The 17,724-nt window shown below is 40.0% G+C and overlaps 2 protein-coding genes across 3 annotated transcripts; both read left to right on the forward strand.

The window, feature by feature from the left end:
* The first annotated feature begins 253 nt into the window (after positions 1–253).
* On the forward strand, positions 254–9,886 carry LOC118825922 (neuropilin and tolloid-like protein 1). Its single transcript, XM_036596786.1, has 9 exons — positions 254–485; positions 872–934; positions 1,144–1,278; positions 1,371–1,619; positions 5,273–5,314; positions 5,399–5,526; positions 6,944–7,172; positions 7,348–7,461; positions 9,020–9,886. Exons 1-9 carry the CDS (start codon positions 452–454, stop codon positions 9,613–9,615), a joined length of 1,590 nt encoding a protein of 529 aa, XP_036452679.1. The 5' UTR covers positions 254–451; the 3' UTR covers positions 9,616–9,886.
* A 2,745-nt stretch (positions 9,887–12,631) lies between these two features.
* atpsckmt (fATP synthase c subunit lysine N-methyltransferase) lies at positions 12,632–16,786 on the forward strand. Of its 2 annotated transcripts, XM_036597690.1 has the most exons (4): positions 12,632–13,131; positions 14,760–14,897; positions 16,011–16,061; positions 16,436–16,786. In XM_036597690.1, the coding sequence occupies exons 1-4, from the start codon at positions 12,865–12,867 to the stop codon at positions 16,646–16,648; spliced, it is 669 nt and encodes a 222-aa protein (XP_036453583.1). In that variant the 5' UTR covers positions 12,632–12,864; the 3' UTR covers positions 16,649–16,786. The 2 variants fall into 2 exon arrangements, with proteins under 2 accessions (XP_036453583.1, XP_036453584.1); XM_036597691.1 differs by lacking the exon at positions 16,011–16,061.
* Positions 16,787–17,724: the final 938 nt, after the last annotated feature.

Raw genomic sequence — 17,724 nt, forward strand, 5'->3', positions numbered from 1 at the left:
TGACTTCTGTAATATTTGTCCTTGACCCGAGTTTGTGGAAGGGGATTATATAGATTTACGGCGTTCAATCTTTGTCAGATTTCTCATTTCTCACAGAGTCTCGGTTCTCTCAGTTTGTGTTAGGAAAGGTCACATTATGGGTCTTTTTTCTTTTCCACCGGCCATATTACTCCTCTGAAATTACTCCCTGGGTTTTTTCCCCTGAATCTTGATGACAAACCCTCTTAATCCACTCACGGTGCCCACCGGTTAGCTCTCAGCGCTGAGGGGAGGATTAGCGTTAGCGGTGGCGGCTGAGCTCCAGCGCCTCCTCTCAGACTCACCAATGAGCCGCTGCTGTGCTCTTCATATTTAGGAGCCCCGTCCGGTCAGCATCGTTATTCGTCCACCCAGTCAGCCGTTACACATCTGCATTTCATGGACTTCAAAGTTGGACACCTTGTGGTGAGCCATGCTTCCCCCGCCAGCACTTCTGCTTCTTTTCGGTGAGTTCAGTTCGCCTCAGTGTCAAACTAGCAGAGAGAGCACAACTTCTCACCGTCTGAGGGGAGAATTATGGACGTGTCAGTTAGTTTTTCCATGTTTTAGATCTTGAGACTGTAGTTTCTGTCAACTATATGAATCAACAGACGGTTTAATCTGTATTTTAGTCAATAATCGCTCTTATTCAGGCCCTTTTACTTATTGACCAGCCTTGATTTTAAGTAATGATAAAGGCAAAATATGGCCAGTCACATTTGTCATAACAGTTACATTGAAAGTAACTAGTCTTTCCTAGCTAACTGTAATGGTAAAACGCCAGACTTTGCTGAATTTAGTATCTGTGTGCAGTGTAAAACAAGTTAAAGGCATTACTCATGTTTTACTTCAGTTTTTGCAGCTCTCACCAAACAGGGCTTTTCTGGAGCACTAACAGGACAAAAGAAGGCTCAAGGTAATGAAATTCTCCATTTACCCAACAGTCCAGTCCAGTCCAGTTACTCAACTGAGCAGTGACAGCCCATTATAGTTTCACTTGTTGTTTCAGTAGTTCTCCGATAAGCCTCTGTGCATCTTAATCTTAAATTGAGTCATTCAGTAAAACTGCCCTTTAAAAGCCACATGAACCAATCAAAAATTAATGTTTTTCATACTTGTATTCAGTTACAAACAACTCCGGAGTGACACCCGAGGGTCTGTGCGGTGCCTGGGTTAAAGAACCTGATGGAGGATATTTCACATCCCCTAACTATCCTGATAAATACCCTCCTGATAGAGAATGCACATATATAATAGAAGGCAAGTGTGTGAAATGCTTGTAACATCAGTAATTGCTTAAGCTTATTTGCTTCTTGGTTCTATATGTGATGTGTTGTTTATATCTCTTTTAGCTTCTCCAAGACAGTGCATCGACTTGTACTTTGATGAAAAGTACTCCATAGAGCCATCGTGGGAGTGCAAGTTTGACCACATTGAAGTTAGAGACGGCCCTTTTAGCTTTTCTCCCATCATCGGGCGATACTGCGGCCAGCAGAGCCCTATGTATGTCAGGTCCAGCGGGCGATACCTATGGATTAAGTTTGTTGCGGACAGTGAGCTGGAGGCCATTGGATTTTCCGCAAGGTACAATTTCACTCAAGGTAAGGGCGGCATTTAGACTTAAGTCATTGGTATACAAAAGTATGTCCTTCAGATAAGCCCACTAAATCCGCCACAGTTTATGTGTTTGTGGGCCATGTCTTTACTAATAAAACCTGATGCATAGCACATATGGCATGTGGCTTTAGACTGTAACGAATCATGTCTTTATCAGGTGAGTTTTTTTCTGTTTAGATAAGCATTTTTGTGTGGTAATTTCTCTAATTTGCCTGAAATGACACTTGATATATGAATGTGCCTCTCATTGGAAACAACTATCAGGTGCAGGTTTTTTCACCCTTAATGTAAAGAAAATGTATGTGCATGGAAAACTAGCCAAACTTAGCTAACTATTGATCACACCACATAATTCTACTAATTTTACCATAGTGTACATAAACCTTAGTGGAAATAACCCTTTAAATGTAGACATGTGAGCGTATTTTAATTACATCTATATGCACCCAGAATTTTAGTTTGTCTATTCAAATTCTTCAGTTCTAGCTAAAAAAACAAAACAAAACAAAAACACAAATAGGCAGTGTTGTTAGGTTTTTAAAGAACTTTATTTAAAGATGCTGCCTATTTGATTTTTTTATGTAGTGTGTGGAACTATTGTTGTTTTGCTTGGTCAGGTTTTGAATAGATGTACACTAACTACCAACAGACCTTTTGACCTTTTGCTATAATGAATTGTCTCTGCAACCTATATGCATTGGGGTTGTTTAGTGTAAGGGTTATTCTTAGTTCTGTCTGTTTTGGATGGGTTAAATCCAGTGACCACATCAGAAGGCTCACTATTTGTAGTGCAGGCACACATGCAGCAGCTGAGGGGGGGTGGGGGTGGAGGTGGGGGGAGTAGTGTTGTCTCTCATCCCAGTTAATGAAAGCTTGTCTTTAGGAGAGTACATTCTACCCCCCTCACTACCCTGAGCCCTGGGCTCTGCATTTATCCTCAACAGATTTGACGGGATATAAGATTCACTACGCAGTGCATCAACCGTGTGAATTTCTGTGAACCACCATAGCTCATAGGACATTCAGCAAATGAATCAATGGCCTGATATGAGAGTAATTTTTATATACATAAACAGAGGTTTTCTCAGCGTGTAAAATCCGAATGGTTGATAATTCAGTTAAATCTAGCAAAAAAGATTTCAGTGAACCTCATTTTAAGACATTTGATGGTCCTATTAAAGCATATTTGCTATTACTTGACAGCAAAGTGTTCAGTTTGGCACAAATGAACAAAGTATCATTTTAATACCTACACTGAAGTAGAGCTGCATGCTTAATGAGACACGTCTTAGAATTGATTCGTAAAATCTGCTTATTTCTCTGACTACTCACTGTTTGGGTAAAAATTGTTGTTGTTTACTGAAGCAGTTGCCACAGATGCCTAATAAACCCTGAGCATTAACACTCATCTATCCCTAAATCCTGTCATCTGTCTTAGGATAATGAATTAACCACCATGTGATTTAGTGAAAAATCACAGGAAAAAAAATGTAGTAGTTCATTAAACAAAAACATTTCTTGTATCTTGTGTACTTTTTGCAGTCGCCAGTGTATTAATCCATTGATTCGCAATGCTTTTCCAATTTAAAGGACTGCTTAGGCTATGGTAAATATACAGTTCCCTCCAGTCCTGCAGGCATTCGCCTTGTTACATCAGCATACTGAATAATCCGTGCCAAGCTGTGGCAGAGGTAAGAAACCATGAGAGGATTAGTGAGGATCCCTGGATGATTTTTAGATTGAAACCTTAGTTACACTGATTCTGTTTGGGAACTTTGAAAAATGGGAATATATTGTATGCAGAACTGCTTTCGCAGGTTTTTCACATTCATTTTGGCAGAGAAAGAAAGATAAAATCTACAAATGAAGACAGGAAAAACATACCTTGAAGGCCTGTATCTTATTACTGTGTTTCTAATGTAATAGGGCAACCTAATCTGTATGAAGCTGGTACGAGGATTATTAATCTACGTACAATCATGACTGGGAGGCCTCAGGACATCATTTCTCATTCCCTAATCCTGCATGTACAGTTATCATGTAAGGAAAAAGTGGGTGATTGCTCTGGACCACTGGCAGGAGTTCTTTCAAGGTTAGAGAGAAAACAGTCTCATGTATCTCATGCTTCGTTTGCTGTTAATCTGAACTAAAAACTAAGAATTCACGCCAACAAATAACATGACGGGAAGGAATAGCGCTTCAGTATTAGAGCTGTACTGCATGTTCACCTTTAGATACTGTTTTAATATGATCTTGGAAAAAATGTTTTAACATGATCAGCTTAGTAAAAATACATTTACCTGTCATATATCAGCAGGATAAAGATTGATCTGTAGATGTAATGAAAAGGAACTTGAGAAACAGACCAAACAGCAGAATACAAAGGTACCAGGTAGCAAACCACTATTAATAAAACCAAGCAAAAGGTTAAAGAGGTATATCAAAACTCAGAAAGCAAAATAAGTCATCAAAAACACTAGATAACACTGTTCAGAAATGCAAAAAACATAGGTGAGACTTCTCAAAGAGTAAACAGGAAAGTCGAACTGTAATCAGATATAGTAAGGATAAGAGAAGTATTTCACGAAGCAGGTCCTTCATTTATAAAGATCGTAAAAGTGATTTCTAAAACATCCATATGCATGGAAAAAAAATCCTAAATCTTTCCTGTTCATTAACCACAAATCGTCTTAAAATATTGCGCAAGTGAACATGCCAGCAGCCTAAGGAGTAGGCTCAAATCTCCTTATATGGCAACAGTATTAAACTTGAAATCATAAGTGACTTTTTTTACCTTGTTAGTTCATGTCCCTGGTCGCATGATTTATCATATATTATTTAAAAGACAAAATTCTTGTTTTCCTGTCATCTTGGATCAAAGTTTACTGACTTTAATCTGTCTCTAAACATATTCAGATGTTTGATTATGTTATCATGCAGCAGCGGATGGGGAAATATCTTGTTGTACCTCCCTGATCACCATCATTGAGAGAAAATGCCCCGTGTGTCACTTGGAAATACATCATGGTACAGAAAGAAAATGTGTTATTATTTTCAGTTCACTGAGACTAGCAGGCGGTTCAGTAATAAGTTCATGTTGATTTTTTAGAAAAAAGTGTAAGTGGAGTGAAGATAAAGAGACCGATTTCTCTGCAAAAACATGAAGTTCTTTGGGTTCTGGGCTACAGTACTGGGGTCTAGATGGCATGGCAGGCTGTGACAATTCTACCGCATTCTAAATGAAAGTGTGGGGGAAAGTGGCCCGATTTGAAGATGCATTTCTGTCCACAAGTTTATGCATTGTCCTTTTCTGGCACAGGTCAGTTTTAATGACTACAGTGATTTCTGATTCCTTGTTTCTTCTTTATATTTTCGTAATCAACATAGATTCATTAATGAATAAATCATTCAGTCACTCACTCATCTAAGTTGCGCTGGCATGAGTAAAAGTGAGTGTTAGAGAGTTAGATATCCTGCTTTGTAAAATACCCCCAAGTGTATGTAATTCAGAACTGGTGATGATGTTCTTTGGTGGTCAGTTGAGCAACAACAGGGCAGGAAGTGACATTACCTGCTTACTCATGTCATTAAGTACAGTTTCAGTCTCAGACTATAACACACACTGCTTGCTTTTCAGATCCTGATTTTAAAGATTCTTCAATCCCTCTGGCTCTACCATGTGAGTATTTATTCTGACCAAACAAGTCAATACTAAGAACACTAGACAGCAGTGAATTGATCCTTGCTTTTCATCATGTTGCAGTGTGTGAGTTTGAAATGAGCGGGCCCGAGGGCATTGTCGAGTCTGTAATGGTGTCAAAAGAGGGCAGGGCTCTGCAGACAGAGGCCATTGACTGCAGGTGGTTCATCCGAGCCCCTCCTGGCTCAAAGGTAAAGCCCTCCTCACTAGGAATGGGAATTGATAAGATTTTATTAATACCAATGTCATTATCAATTCTGCTTATCAGTCTGATTGCTCATCGATTCCCTAATTGATTCCTGATCAGTTTTCTGTGTGGATAAAGTAGGTCTGCACAGGTTTTCAATGTCAACGCAGCTGTTTTATTGTCTCTGAGCCTGTCCCCACATAGAATGTCTGCCTAATAAAATTTGAACATGTAAAATAAATTACAATGCTCTTTTTCTAAAGATATAATAGATCTAACTTGGAAAACAAATATAAAACTGATTGATAAAATAAACAGTTCTTCTTTAGAAAAATCTCCTTCTTGTTGCTGGTTTCCAGCAGTGTAGGCGAGTTTGACGTCATGATACATGAGTTTTTTGCAATGTCCAACTGTCGGCATTGATAAAAGGATTTGATAACCTCTGAGCCATACAACAGCGATGGCTTGAACAATTTGGAACCGGTTCACAACTGGAACTAGTTCCCGAATCTGCATGGATCATGGATCAGAATCTTTAGGACTTATTTGCTAAATTTGACAGAAAAAGAAACCGAGCAAACTCACAAGAACTGACACAAGAAATTAATGATGTATGCGGCAATCCTGAATTTTTATGTCCAATTTCGATTTCTTAACAGCCAAATTGGTGGTCGGATTTTTTTTGGCCAATTTTTATTAGCCATCTTCTTTATAACCTAAAGTTCAAACTCATGAAAGACATTAGCACATTTCTAGTACTTTCTATTTCACAATGATATGCTAATCATATCAGTATGATTACCATGTCATTGTGTATGATATCATATTGGCAGATAATTGTTTAAAAATAGCGGCATCAGTTATATTTACATTTGACTGATATTTGATGATTTATTGTACTGTAGAAGAGCAGAATGTTCAGGTGATGTTATAGGTAAGGTTTAGTTGTGACACATATCAGGGTATCCCTATTTTCTATTAGCCAAAGTCACAATAGAGATTTCAATGGAGATTGCAATAGAGATTATTTGCTCTTTAATAGGCTAAACAGGCATTTTAAAATGTTAAACAAAAAATTGTAAAATAATATTAACTAAATAAAGTGCCACAGTAAGAGGCAAGCATTCAAATACAGCACAAATGCACAATTAGTTGTTGATTACCTCATAAAATTACAATACAGACTAGCCAAAGTCAAAACAATAAATTGGTGTTTGGAGCAAAAATCATTTAGTGGTATATATGCCAACAACAACCAAATCGATAAATAAATAAGTGGTGTGTCTACAGTTTGTTTCTGGAATGTGGGTTGTAGTTTGTTTATAAAATCTGTGATATTATTCATCCTGGGTGCCCGCATTGTGGGGCCAGAGACACATGGTATAACTTAATTAAATGTACATGGTCCATCTCTACTGCAGATATACTTACGCTTCCTGGAGTACGAGATGCAGAACTCGAATGAATGCAAGCGTAACTTTGTGGCTGTCTATGACGGCAGCAGCTCAGTGGAGCACCTGAAGAATAAGTTCTGCAGCACAGTGGCTAACGACGTCATGTTGCTCACTTCGGTTGGCGTCATCCGCATGTGGGCCGACGAGGGCAGCCGCAAGAGCCGTTTCCGCATCCTCTTCACTACCTTCCAAGAGCGTGAGCAACTCTACTTTACCCTTTGCATTTCAGTAACACCATAGTTCACAACTAAAATGACAAATAATGTGGATTTATTTAGTTTGTAAGCTAGTTTATTAGATGTATACTCATAAATAGTGGCACATAACTAGTGTTACTGCCTTGACAGTATTTCTCTCCATATGTTCCTTAGCTCCATGTGAAGGAGACGCGTTCTTCTGCCACAGCAACATGTGTATCAACCACACGCTAGTGTGCAATGGTATACAGAACTGTGTCTATCCATGGGATGAGAACGGATGCAAAGGTACACTAACCAGTATGGAAATATTCCAATATTCTCATGTTAAAATATGCATTGTCGTATAATGCGCCAAACATTTTCATTGAGAGACAGGTCTGGACTGCAGGCAGGCCAGTCTAGCACCTGCACTCTTTTACTATGAAGCCACACTGTTGTAACACGTGCAAAATGTGGCTTGACATCGTCTTGCTGAAACAAGAAGGATATCGTGAAAAAAGAAGTCGTCTAGATGGCAGCATATGTTTCGCGTACATACGCCTCAGAATAATTGGTGCCTTCACAGATGTGCAAGTTACCAATGCCATTGGCACTAACACACGCCCACACAATAACGTACACTGGCTTTTGAATTTTGCGTTAGTGACAGTCAGGATCATACTTTTCCTCCTTGGCCTGGAGAACACGACATCCATTACTTCTTATTACCATTTGAAAGGTGGACTTGTCAGACCACAGCACATGTTTACACTTTGTGTCAGTCCATCTCAGATGAGCTTTAATCAAGAGAGATCAGCGACGTTTCTGGATGTTGTTAATATATTGGCTCTACTTTGCGTAGTGGGATCTTAACTTGACAAACTGACAAGTGTTTTCCAAAGTATTCCCGAACCCTTGTGATTATATTTATTAAAGAAGCATGTTGGTTTTTAATGCAGTGCCATCAGAGGGATTGAAGGTCACAGGCAATTATTATTCAGCCTTGCCCTTTACACACAGAGATTTCTCTAGATTCTCTGAATCTCTTAATAATGTTATGGACTGTAGACAGTAAATCCTTAAATTCCTTTTAATCATGCATTGAGAAACGTTGTTTTTAAACTGCTGGACTATTCGCTCACACAGTTTTTCGCAAAGTGGCAACTGTGCCTTTGTTGAATGCTCCTTTTATAATCAATCATCATACCATCACCTGTTACCTATTCAGCTGTTTACTTGTGGAAACTTCCCATTTTTTTAATGTTTTGCAGGCATCAAATTTGGAATTAGTATATGTTTACAAAAAATAGAATTGATAAGGTTAAATATTAAATATCACTTCTTTGTGTTGTTTTCAGTTGGTTACCTGTAAAGGACACTTTACAAATCACTGCTTCCTGCTTTTATTTGCATTTTAACTACTGTCTCAGCTTTTTTTAATTGGGTTTGTATGACATAGCTGTGCTGAGACTGGCATATTTTAAGATGAAAAAAAGCTCCACAAACACTGAAAATATGCTGATCCACCTGAGAAGACTGCCAAGGTTCTAGCTGTTATGGTTAAAGTTTACACTAAAGTTTATTACATGTAACACATATGTAGATGGAAATTTTCATCAGCAGTTCATTTGGAATTTGCAATCAGAATGATTTCATGCAGAAAAAATAATTCACATGTATAAAATAGACAAAAAGAAAAAAACATGGTAAACATCCTGGTTGATCAATTACAGTTGGGAAAAGGGAAAAACAGCAATTTTGGATTTGGATCGCTACCAAGTAAGCGCACTGATTTCCTGCAAATCAGGCCACAGACTTCTTTACTGTGATCGGTCACTTGTTTTTGTGCTTGACCCCCATTCAGAGAAAAGGAAGGCCACCATCTTGGAACACCTAGACAATACCAACATGACCATAATCGCGATCACCTGTGGAGTGGTCCTCATTCTGCTGACCGTGTCAATCATCATCCAGATCAGGCAGCCACGAAAGAAGTACATCATAAGGCGAGATGACTTTGACCCCGCCCTCCTTCATGAGGCTTTTGAGCCACCCCATTACGAGTTGTGTGCACTGCGGCGGGCAGCATCAGCCGAGGGCGAGGCCCTACCCGAGGACTTCCCCAAGCTGCAGCGCTCCTCCTCCAAGTGCGTCCATGGGCACCACTGTGGCTCGCAGGCGTCCAGCGTGCGAGGTAGCCGCAGCGACCTGAGCATGCGGGACGCTGCCGCCATCCTCTCCGAGATGCAGGCAGTGGCACCACAGCCTCCTCCCCTCCAGCATCACACCCTCCCCGGTGGACGCAGGAACATTGTGGTGATGAAGCACAGCTACTCACAAGACGGCGCAGAGGTGTGCGAACTGGACGACGACCTTGAGGACGGGCCTACCACCAGCCACGGCCACGGGAGAATGGGGATGGACAGGACTGTGCACCGATCGGTATCTAATGACTTCTGACAGAGACTTTTATGGCTCATGCACATTACATTGACCATGGAAGAAGACCCCAATTATCTGCACATCAATTAGTTTTGCATTTTATGTTGAGAAAACCATGAAAGAAACCCCCAAAAAAATCCATTAGCATTATCTATAAGCAGTACATTTGTTTTGTATTCTTCAACTGGCGTGTGTCTCTGTCCAATACTGTATATATTGTGTGAGATGTGATGGAACTTATGCACTTTGGATTCACTTTGGACTGGTGGAGTCTTGTCTCCCAAGCACTGTATGTGTGTACTGTACATTTTAGGATCATAACAGTGTTTGAAATCCAGAATCGATGACTCTGTGAAGAATCTGAATGACACTTATTTCTACCACTGAACTCTTTTCCATTGATTTGAATGATCCAAGACATGCATCTCTCTGTTTCTGTCTAATATGTCTAACGACAGTGCTCATGTTCTTCACCTCTTAATGTTTGCAAACATACAAGCCTACATGTATCTAAATTTTGTTCTATGTATGTCATATCCTTATCATTAACACATAACTGGCACATATAACTGTCTCTACGTTCTAGAAGTTTATTAAAGATATTTACAATGCGTCTCATTTTTACAGGTCAGGTCTACTCAAAGTGTTTATTTTGTTCTCCATCTCAAGTCTTGCTTTAGTTGAGAGGAAGCTAAACTTCTCTCCAATCACAACTCTAGTTTTATCTGTTTATTAAAACTGAGAAAGAAACCTATATGGCCTTCCATCAAACTCTAAATCTAGATAACACAGCTAAAGTTTGCACAAATGGATAACTTGAGCCACTGAAATTCACTCAGAAACTATCCACAGTTGATCAGTCTGCTTGTATACTGATCAACCTAATCACTGATAAGGTTTATTATCTGAGGAATAATTTCAGTCAGCCCAGTTTCAGTTGCACCTTGCAAACTCTGTGACCTCTACTAGAATACACGCAGTTGATAACCCCCTTATATTGGAAAGGAGAGCCACTCTTTCTAGTGAAAGGTCAGGTTGGCTGAACTACTACTTCATACAAGACTGCAGAGTAGATATGCATCATATGCAACCTGTCCCACAAGGTGTTGACAAGATTGCTCTGCTTCATTGCTGCTTGTACAGGTTGGAATCTTCAGAGTCAGAGTCTCAGACCAGGGTCCACTTTTTTGAGCAAGTAGGATGACTAAAGTGAGAATGTAACAACTTAAAGGTCAGTCAGTATGGCCACTACCAGTCAGCTGTTCAGAATGGTACACAAGTAGCAAGTACTTCATGAGTGAAATAATGGGATAAGTAGGGAAGACTGAACAGCAGTGGTGGGAAACTCCAGTCCTGGAGGGTCAGTTTCCTGCACACTTTAGTGATTTCCCTAAAATAAAAACTCCTGTCCTTTGCCAGGAACCTCTACAAAGTCCACTGATTCAACCCCCTTGACGTGAATGGCACTGTTGCTTAGACGTTAAAAAGGACATCCCACCTTTTATTTTAATACTGACTGCAAATGGTTGTAGAGGAGACATAGGTGAGGCACTCTGAATGGCAATGCAGCAACATTATCCTCATGTTTTGGGCTCTGGTTCATAATTTCCAGGAACTGCATTGTTCTCAACCGGAGTTATCTTCTCACTATCTGGGATTCTCTGGAACACATCGTGATCTAAGATCTTCTGCACTTCATCAGCAATTTAAGGTATGGGATTGAAATAATCGCCCGTCCCAATCTGTACTACTGTTTTCTTTACATACGGAAACCTCAAATCACGTCGTTGATCACGGTTGTCAAGGTAACCAACCAACCAACCAATCAGAAACTTGATAAAGAAAACGGGCTCCGTAGGGATTTGGCGCCTCCGTCCGGCCAACTAGATCAACAGAAGGTTACAATAAAATGGTAAATGTCCAGCAGAGGGGTGTCAAACTCAACCACTATGCTGTGTTTTTATTTCATTTTTGCTTAACATTTTGCCATGACCTGAACAGGCCATTGTTTATTCTAAATGTGCCAAAACTGCAAAAGCAAAAGAGGCATTAAATACTTATTCATTATATTATACAAATAATTTTAAATAAAAATAAATTGTTTTAGGTAGTTGCCCTGCGATGGACTGGCGACCTGTCCAGGGTGTATCCTGCCTTCCGCCCAATGACAGCTGGGATAGGCTCCAGCACCCCACCGCGACCCAGAAGAATAAGCGGTTTAGATGATGTATGTATGTATGTATGTTTTAGGTAGTGTAATCCTATTTTCTTTAACTAGACACCAGGCATATTTTCTTTTTGTGCAACCGCTGGCCTAGAGATTGCTGTTGGGGGCCAGAATGCACACTATGTCGTAGTGCATGCTGGGGACTGTAGTGCATCTCAGGGTGAAACGGGCTAATAAGAATAGAGAATTAAAATAATTTCGCGGGCCGAATAGGACTGTGTCACGGGCCTGACTTGACACACGGGAGTTAGCACTTTCCATGAATAGAGTTCACTTTATGTTCCAGTACCTTTTTAAAAGCAGTAAAGTGACTGTTGCTTTTTTATTTCTGTGAAAAGTAACTTAACTTAAAATAAAATTATTACAATAATAAATTGTTGACTGTAGCCACTTTTAATATGGTGATTTTGATATGATCTCTGTGATCAACCCTGTTACTCTATTCAACCCTGTTACCAAGGTTTCAACGCTTTTATTCAGTCATTTTTGGTGACAGGTTGTTGGTCTTAAAGCATTTAGTTTAGTGTCAATTTGGTAATGAGTCATTAGGTAAAATTAGTAATACAAGAAAATTGTACTTTTTGTTAAGTTTGAAAAAACTTGATGTAATCTAAAGCAGAGATATAGAAAACACTAGAAAACACTAAAATTGTAATTTTATAATATATTTGAAAAGTTCTAAAAGTATTTTGTAAATTGGTGGAATTCCCCATGAATAGAACGTAGGGGTATTAAATTCGAGTAGCGCTACATCACTCTCCAGTCCACTAGGGGGCGGTAATACACTTCTTCAGGAGTAGTATCGGACACCCGTGCTGCACACACTCAGCTGACACTTAGGGCTCACGTTGGCGAGTTTCATTCACTCACTCACTCGTCTTCTTTATACATGCAGGACTTGTTCATGTGTGTAAATAAACAGAAGCTCGGGTAAATGTGCCCGAATGCTGTCTGGTCGCGCTGATGACAGTGAGCTCATGCTTTATTAGGTCTGACTGACCTAAGCTGAGATCACTGAGTCCTGCACACGTTCATCCACGATGTGTGATTCAGGTCAGTCAGAGGAGGCTAAGGGCAGTGCTCAGGGCAGTCCGGTGATAAGGCGGTTGGGGATCATCGCGACCTGCGCTGTTGGAGGATCTCTCTTTGCTCTGTACGCCGTCGCTGCGCCGTTTGTCGCGCCCGCCCTGAGGAAAGTTTGTCTTCCGTTTGTTCCTGCAACCAGCACTCAGGTCAGAAACGTCCTGGATGTTTTACGAGCGAGATCGGGGACTCTTGTAGATATTGGAAGCGGTGATGGACGGATAGTGAGTCATTTATACTTTCCTTTCCATGCTTGACTGATAAACCTTGCTGTGATGGTCTAGACCTATTGTTTCTACACTCATTGTCCATTTTATCAGCTCCATTTGTCATATAGATGTACTTTGCAGTTCTCCAGTTACAGACTGTAGTCCATCTGTTTCTCTGTATAGTTCATTAGCCCCCTTTTACCTTATTTTTCAACAGTCAGGACCCCCACCCCCTCATTCTCAGCACTGCAGTGACACTGACGTGGTGGTGGCGTGTTAGAGTGTGTTGTTCTGGTACGAGTGGATCAGACACAGCAGTGCTGCTTAAGTTTTTAAACACTGTGTCCACTCACTGTCCACTGTGGACATCCTCTAGTCCTGTATCAGTGGTCACAGGACGCTGTTAGCTGGATGTTTTTGGTAGGTGGACTTTTCTCAGTCCAGCAGTTACCACCGGGTCAGTGTCACTGCAGTGCTGTGAATAATACCTGCTCTGTGGTCCTGTGGGGGTCCTGACCATTGAAGAACAGGGTGAAAGGGGGCTAACAGATGGACTACAGTCTGTAAATGTAGAACTACAAAGTGCTCATAGATGGTAAATGGAACTGATAAAATGGACAATAAGTGTAGATATAAGGAGGCTTAGTGAAATGGCCAGTCTGTGTAAGTCTAAAAGTATCCAGTCACCTCTTCTAATTAGTGACGGTCCACCTATTGCTGATACCACATTCGCACTCTGGAACAGCCACACATGAGTCTATCGTCACCATATTCAATGCAAAGTTTAGACTAGAGGGCTACAAAGCCTTGGATTGGGCTATGGATCAGTGGCTCTACATTCTCTGAAGTGATGGAGCTCAATCCAATGTTTGGAATACTAAAACTACCACAACTAATCATCCAACATCAGTACCTGACCTCACTAATGCTCTTTTGGCTGAATGTAATCAAATCCTCACAGCAATGTTCCAGCATCAAGTCGAAAGCCTTCCAGAAGAGTAGAAGTTGTTACTGCAGCCAAGGAGGGACAAACTCCCTATAAAACCCCTTGATTTCAGAAGAAATGTGGATGGAGACTTTCGGACGTGCTTGCCTAACGGTCGACCTCAGTGGCTCTCAATGTTGTTGGCAGGGGCGTGGCCATGTTGCCATATGAGGGCGTGCTCACACTTAGGCAATCAAAGCAACAGGCCTAATACATTAAGTAAAACTCCAGTCTGATGTGCTGACATGAATGTAAAGTGATTTTCCTCTTTTAATCAAATGATAAATACCTAACACAACACAGGGTGAGGGTAATGAAAATTGGGGTTTGTAAATGTACACGTGTTGACTTCTGATTTCTTATCAAGATTTAGCTTACATCATGGGGAATAGCTTTTATATACATTTTAATAACCAATGCCAATGTCTAACCTCCAGTGGGATATAAAATGGGTTTCATGTGTGAAAGATATATGTAATGTACTTTTTAAGTCGCTGTTCGTGTATTTTAGGAGAAAAGTTGTCATTCTTTGTCATTCAGTGTAAGTCAGTGAAGCCAGTTTGGCAGTATTTTTAGTTGTGACCAAGAAAAAGACCTTTGGTGAAAATTTTGATTATTCTCTTACTTGCTGCATTCCTGATTGTCTTGTCCTCTGTAGGTCATAGCTGCAGCAAAGCAGGGTTTCAGCGCAGTTGGCTTTGAGCTGAATCCATGGCTGGTGTGGTACTCGCGTTACAGAGCTTGGAGGGAAGGAGTTCATCACCGCACCTCTTTTCATATATCAGACCTGTGGAAGGTGAGCACATGGTCAAACAGATGCTTACATACAGTTTTCATCCATATTCTTGTCTGTATTAAATTAATTGCTTCAGCATAGATACAAAAAGTTTTAACCCTTCCCTGTCACACATGCCTCTAATCAGCTTGCAGCTTCTGCTACCTCTTCAAATAAAATTTTCTCTGTGTGGTTGATGGTACTAACACAAAATCCATACATTTGAAAACAACCAGTATTCCTTGGAACCCGAAACAGGGACCGGTTTCACCTTTAGAAAGCGCAAGATGTAAGACGTTTTTGCTTATATTTTTTGTTCATGTAGTTGTTCCTCCTGATCACTGTATTATACTGAAGTTTGTTATCTCAGTGTGGTAGCCTAGAAAATGAGCACCTCCAAAACACCAAAAGGTTAAAGGCAATTATCAACCACCCCCCATAATTTATATTCCTGAAATACTTTGACTGTGTGTACATGTCAAGCTCCAGGTTATCATGTAAGTTTTGATAGGAAAGCAGTGGCACTGGAGTTCAGTGGATGACCAGAGGGCATGTGTATATAGGGTCAAGCTTTTCCCTGCTCTTAATACTAGAGATGTAGATTATTTCTAATCTTAGAAATCCATAATCTCTGGTAATCTTGTATAACCAAGGTAACTAGCTAATGATAAAAGGAGCAAGCCACTTTTATTATGCTCTATAAGTGCATGAAAGCAAGGTGGCAGATTTACCCCTCCACCATCCTTTCAGGCTAACTGTGAACTCTCACTGGTACAAAAACAAATGATCCTACGTCACTGACTATGTGCTGTTGCCTGCCTACTACAGCGCACTTTGAATATTCACTCAGTGTCCCGGCTTTTGCATGCTTGCTGGATTGTTTCGTACAGTGATGATACAGTCAAAGATTATTTTGAACTTGATATTTTTGTTCATGTTGTTTATTTTTGCAGCCTGTCATAAGTTTAAGTGAATACAATTGTATGTTTTGTTGTATGTGTGTTATCTGACCGTTTCTGATATAAAGTTTTTACACACTCCAGTGCTGTTATTGTCATTGACAGTAAAGTTCAATTTATTTCAGACACTAAATACAAATGACATTACACATCATTTACTCTATCTCTTTTATAGGTCAGTTTTGCACAGTACTCTAATGTAGTCATATTTGGAGTTCCACAAATGGTAAGAATTTACTCACTCCTAAATTGAAGTACAGCTATTGCTTAGCTCTCGGATGTATTTATTATAGACTGGTTTTCCTTAAGCCTAAACCTAGATAAAGAATGATTTGCATTCATTTTTAATGAAATTATAATTTAGACAGAGTTTAATCAGTCTCACGAGTCTTATATTATCTGACTAAGTCTATATTTCATCTGGACATATAGCAACACTGCAGTAGAATCTGGGTTTCATATACAAGTCAGTCATGTCATCAAAACAAAATAAGAATGGTTTCTTCCTTCATAGTTGTTGTGTACCAGATCCAGACATTGCGGAAGTGTGAATTTGTTGAAACGAAGGTCTGAATGAAATTGTAATTATTCACTCCACAGATGGAGCAGCTAGAAGCCAAGCTTCAGTCAGAGCTTCAGACCTCAGCCAAAGTCGTAGCCTGCCGCTTCCCTTTCCCCACATGGACTCCTGACCACGTGGCTGGAGAGGGAATTGACACTGTGTGGGTGTATGATGCCAAGACATTCAAATCGCAAGTGACAACAGCAAAGCTGCTAAAAAACAGTGAAGACAGCAGGACTCCTCATCAATGATGAACTTTGTACCAAATGTACTGTCCACTAAAGTAAACGGATTAAAAAAGATACATATTTGTCCCTGCAATGTAATAACTAGTGTGATTTAAAACTTGTTGTTTATTGATTTTTATTTTCATTAAATAAGAGTGGCACTGAAAATATGTGAGTGTACCTTCCTATACACTCACACATAATGATGCTGGAAATATCTCCTCTGAGATAAGAAAGAAGTAGCTGGGATATTTCCTTTACAAAGATGTGATATCAACACACAAAAATGTGTACAGTTGTCATACAAATTATGATGTGTAGCTACTGTTGCTAGTAACGTGGATGTGGCTGAATCTAAAATGACTCCCTACGGACTACATAGGTGGTAATATAATGTCTTCAATGCCCCAAAAGTGACATGGCAAGTAAGGAGCCGATGAGGGTAGTGTAGTACTTAGATTGTAAAAAATGCTTTCTGTGCCCCAGTAGGACTATAGGGAGCTATTTGGGATAAGAGGTTAAAAGGATAATAATAGGATACAAAGATTATGAAAGAATGGCTTCTATGGCCAAATAATGCACTAATATAGAATGCACAGGGATTGTTAAATACATAGATCATGAAATAATGGCTTACATACCCAAACAGTCATTAATATATGATCCACTGGAATAGTTCATTACACAGACCAGTAAAGGATTGTCTCTATAGAGCACTAGGCCTACATGTCCAAGAGGTTTGCAATTTGGCATAATGCACTACACAGATCATGAAATGATGTATTCTGTGTCCTAATAATGCACTAATATAGGATCCATTAAAACAGTGCAGTACATAGGCCATGAAACATTAGCTTCTATAGAGGATCCAGTGGACTAGTAAACTACATAGTCCATGTAATAATGGATATTATGCCTAAACAGTGCACAATATGTCCAACAGTTTGCTAAGGACTGCTATTGTGAATGGCGAGGGGAGTTGCCACCTGGTAGAATGTGTGTGAGTGGAGAGCTGAGGGAGTCGGATGTGAGCAGGGGAGTGAATGAACTGTTAGTAAAGAGAAATCTCTGCCTATACATGGCGTAGCTGTGGCTAACAG

This window comes from Colossoma macropomum, unplaced genomic scaffold, assembly GCF_904425465.1.
Source record: "Colossoma macropomum unplaced genomic scaffold, Colossoma_macropomum, whole genome shotgun sequence".
Lineage (NCBI taxonomy): Eukaryota > Metazoa > Chordata > Actinopteri > Characiformes > Serrasalmidae > Colossoma > Colossoma macropomum.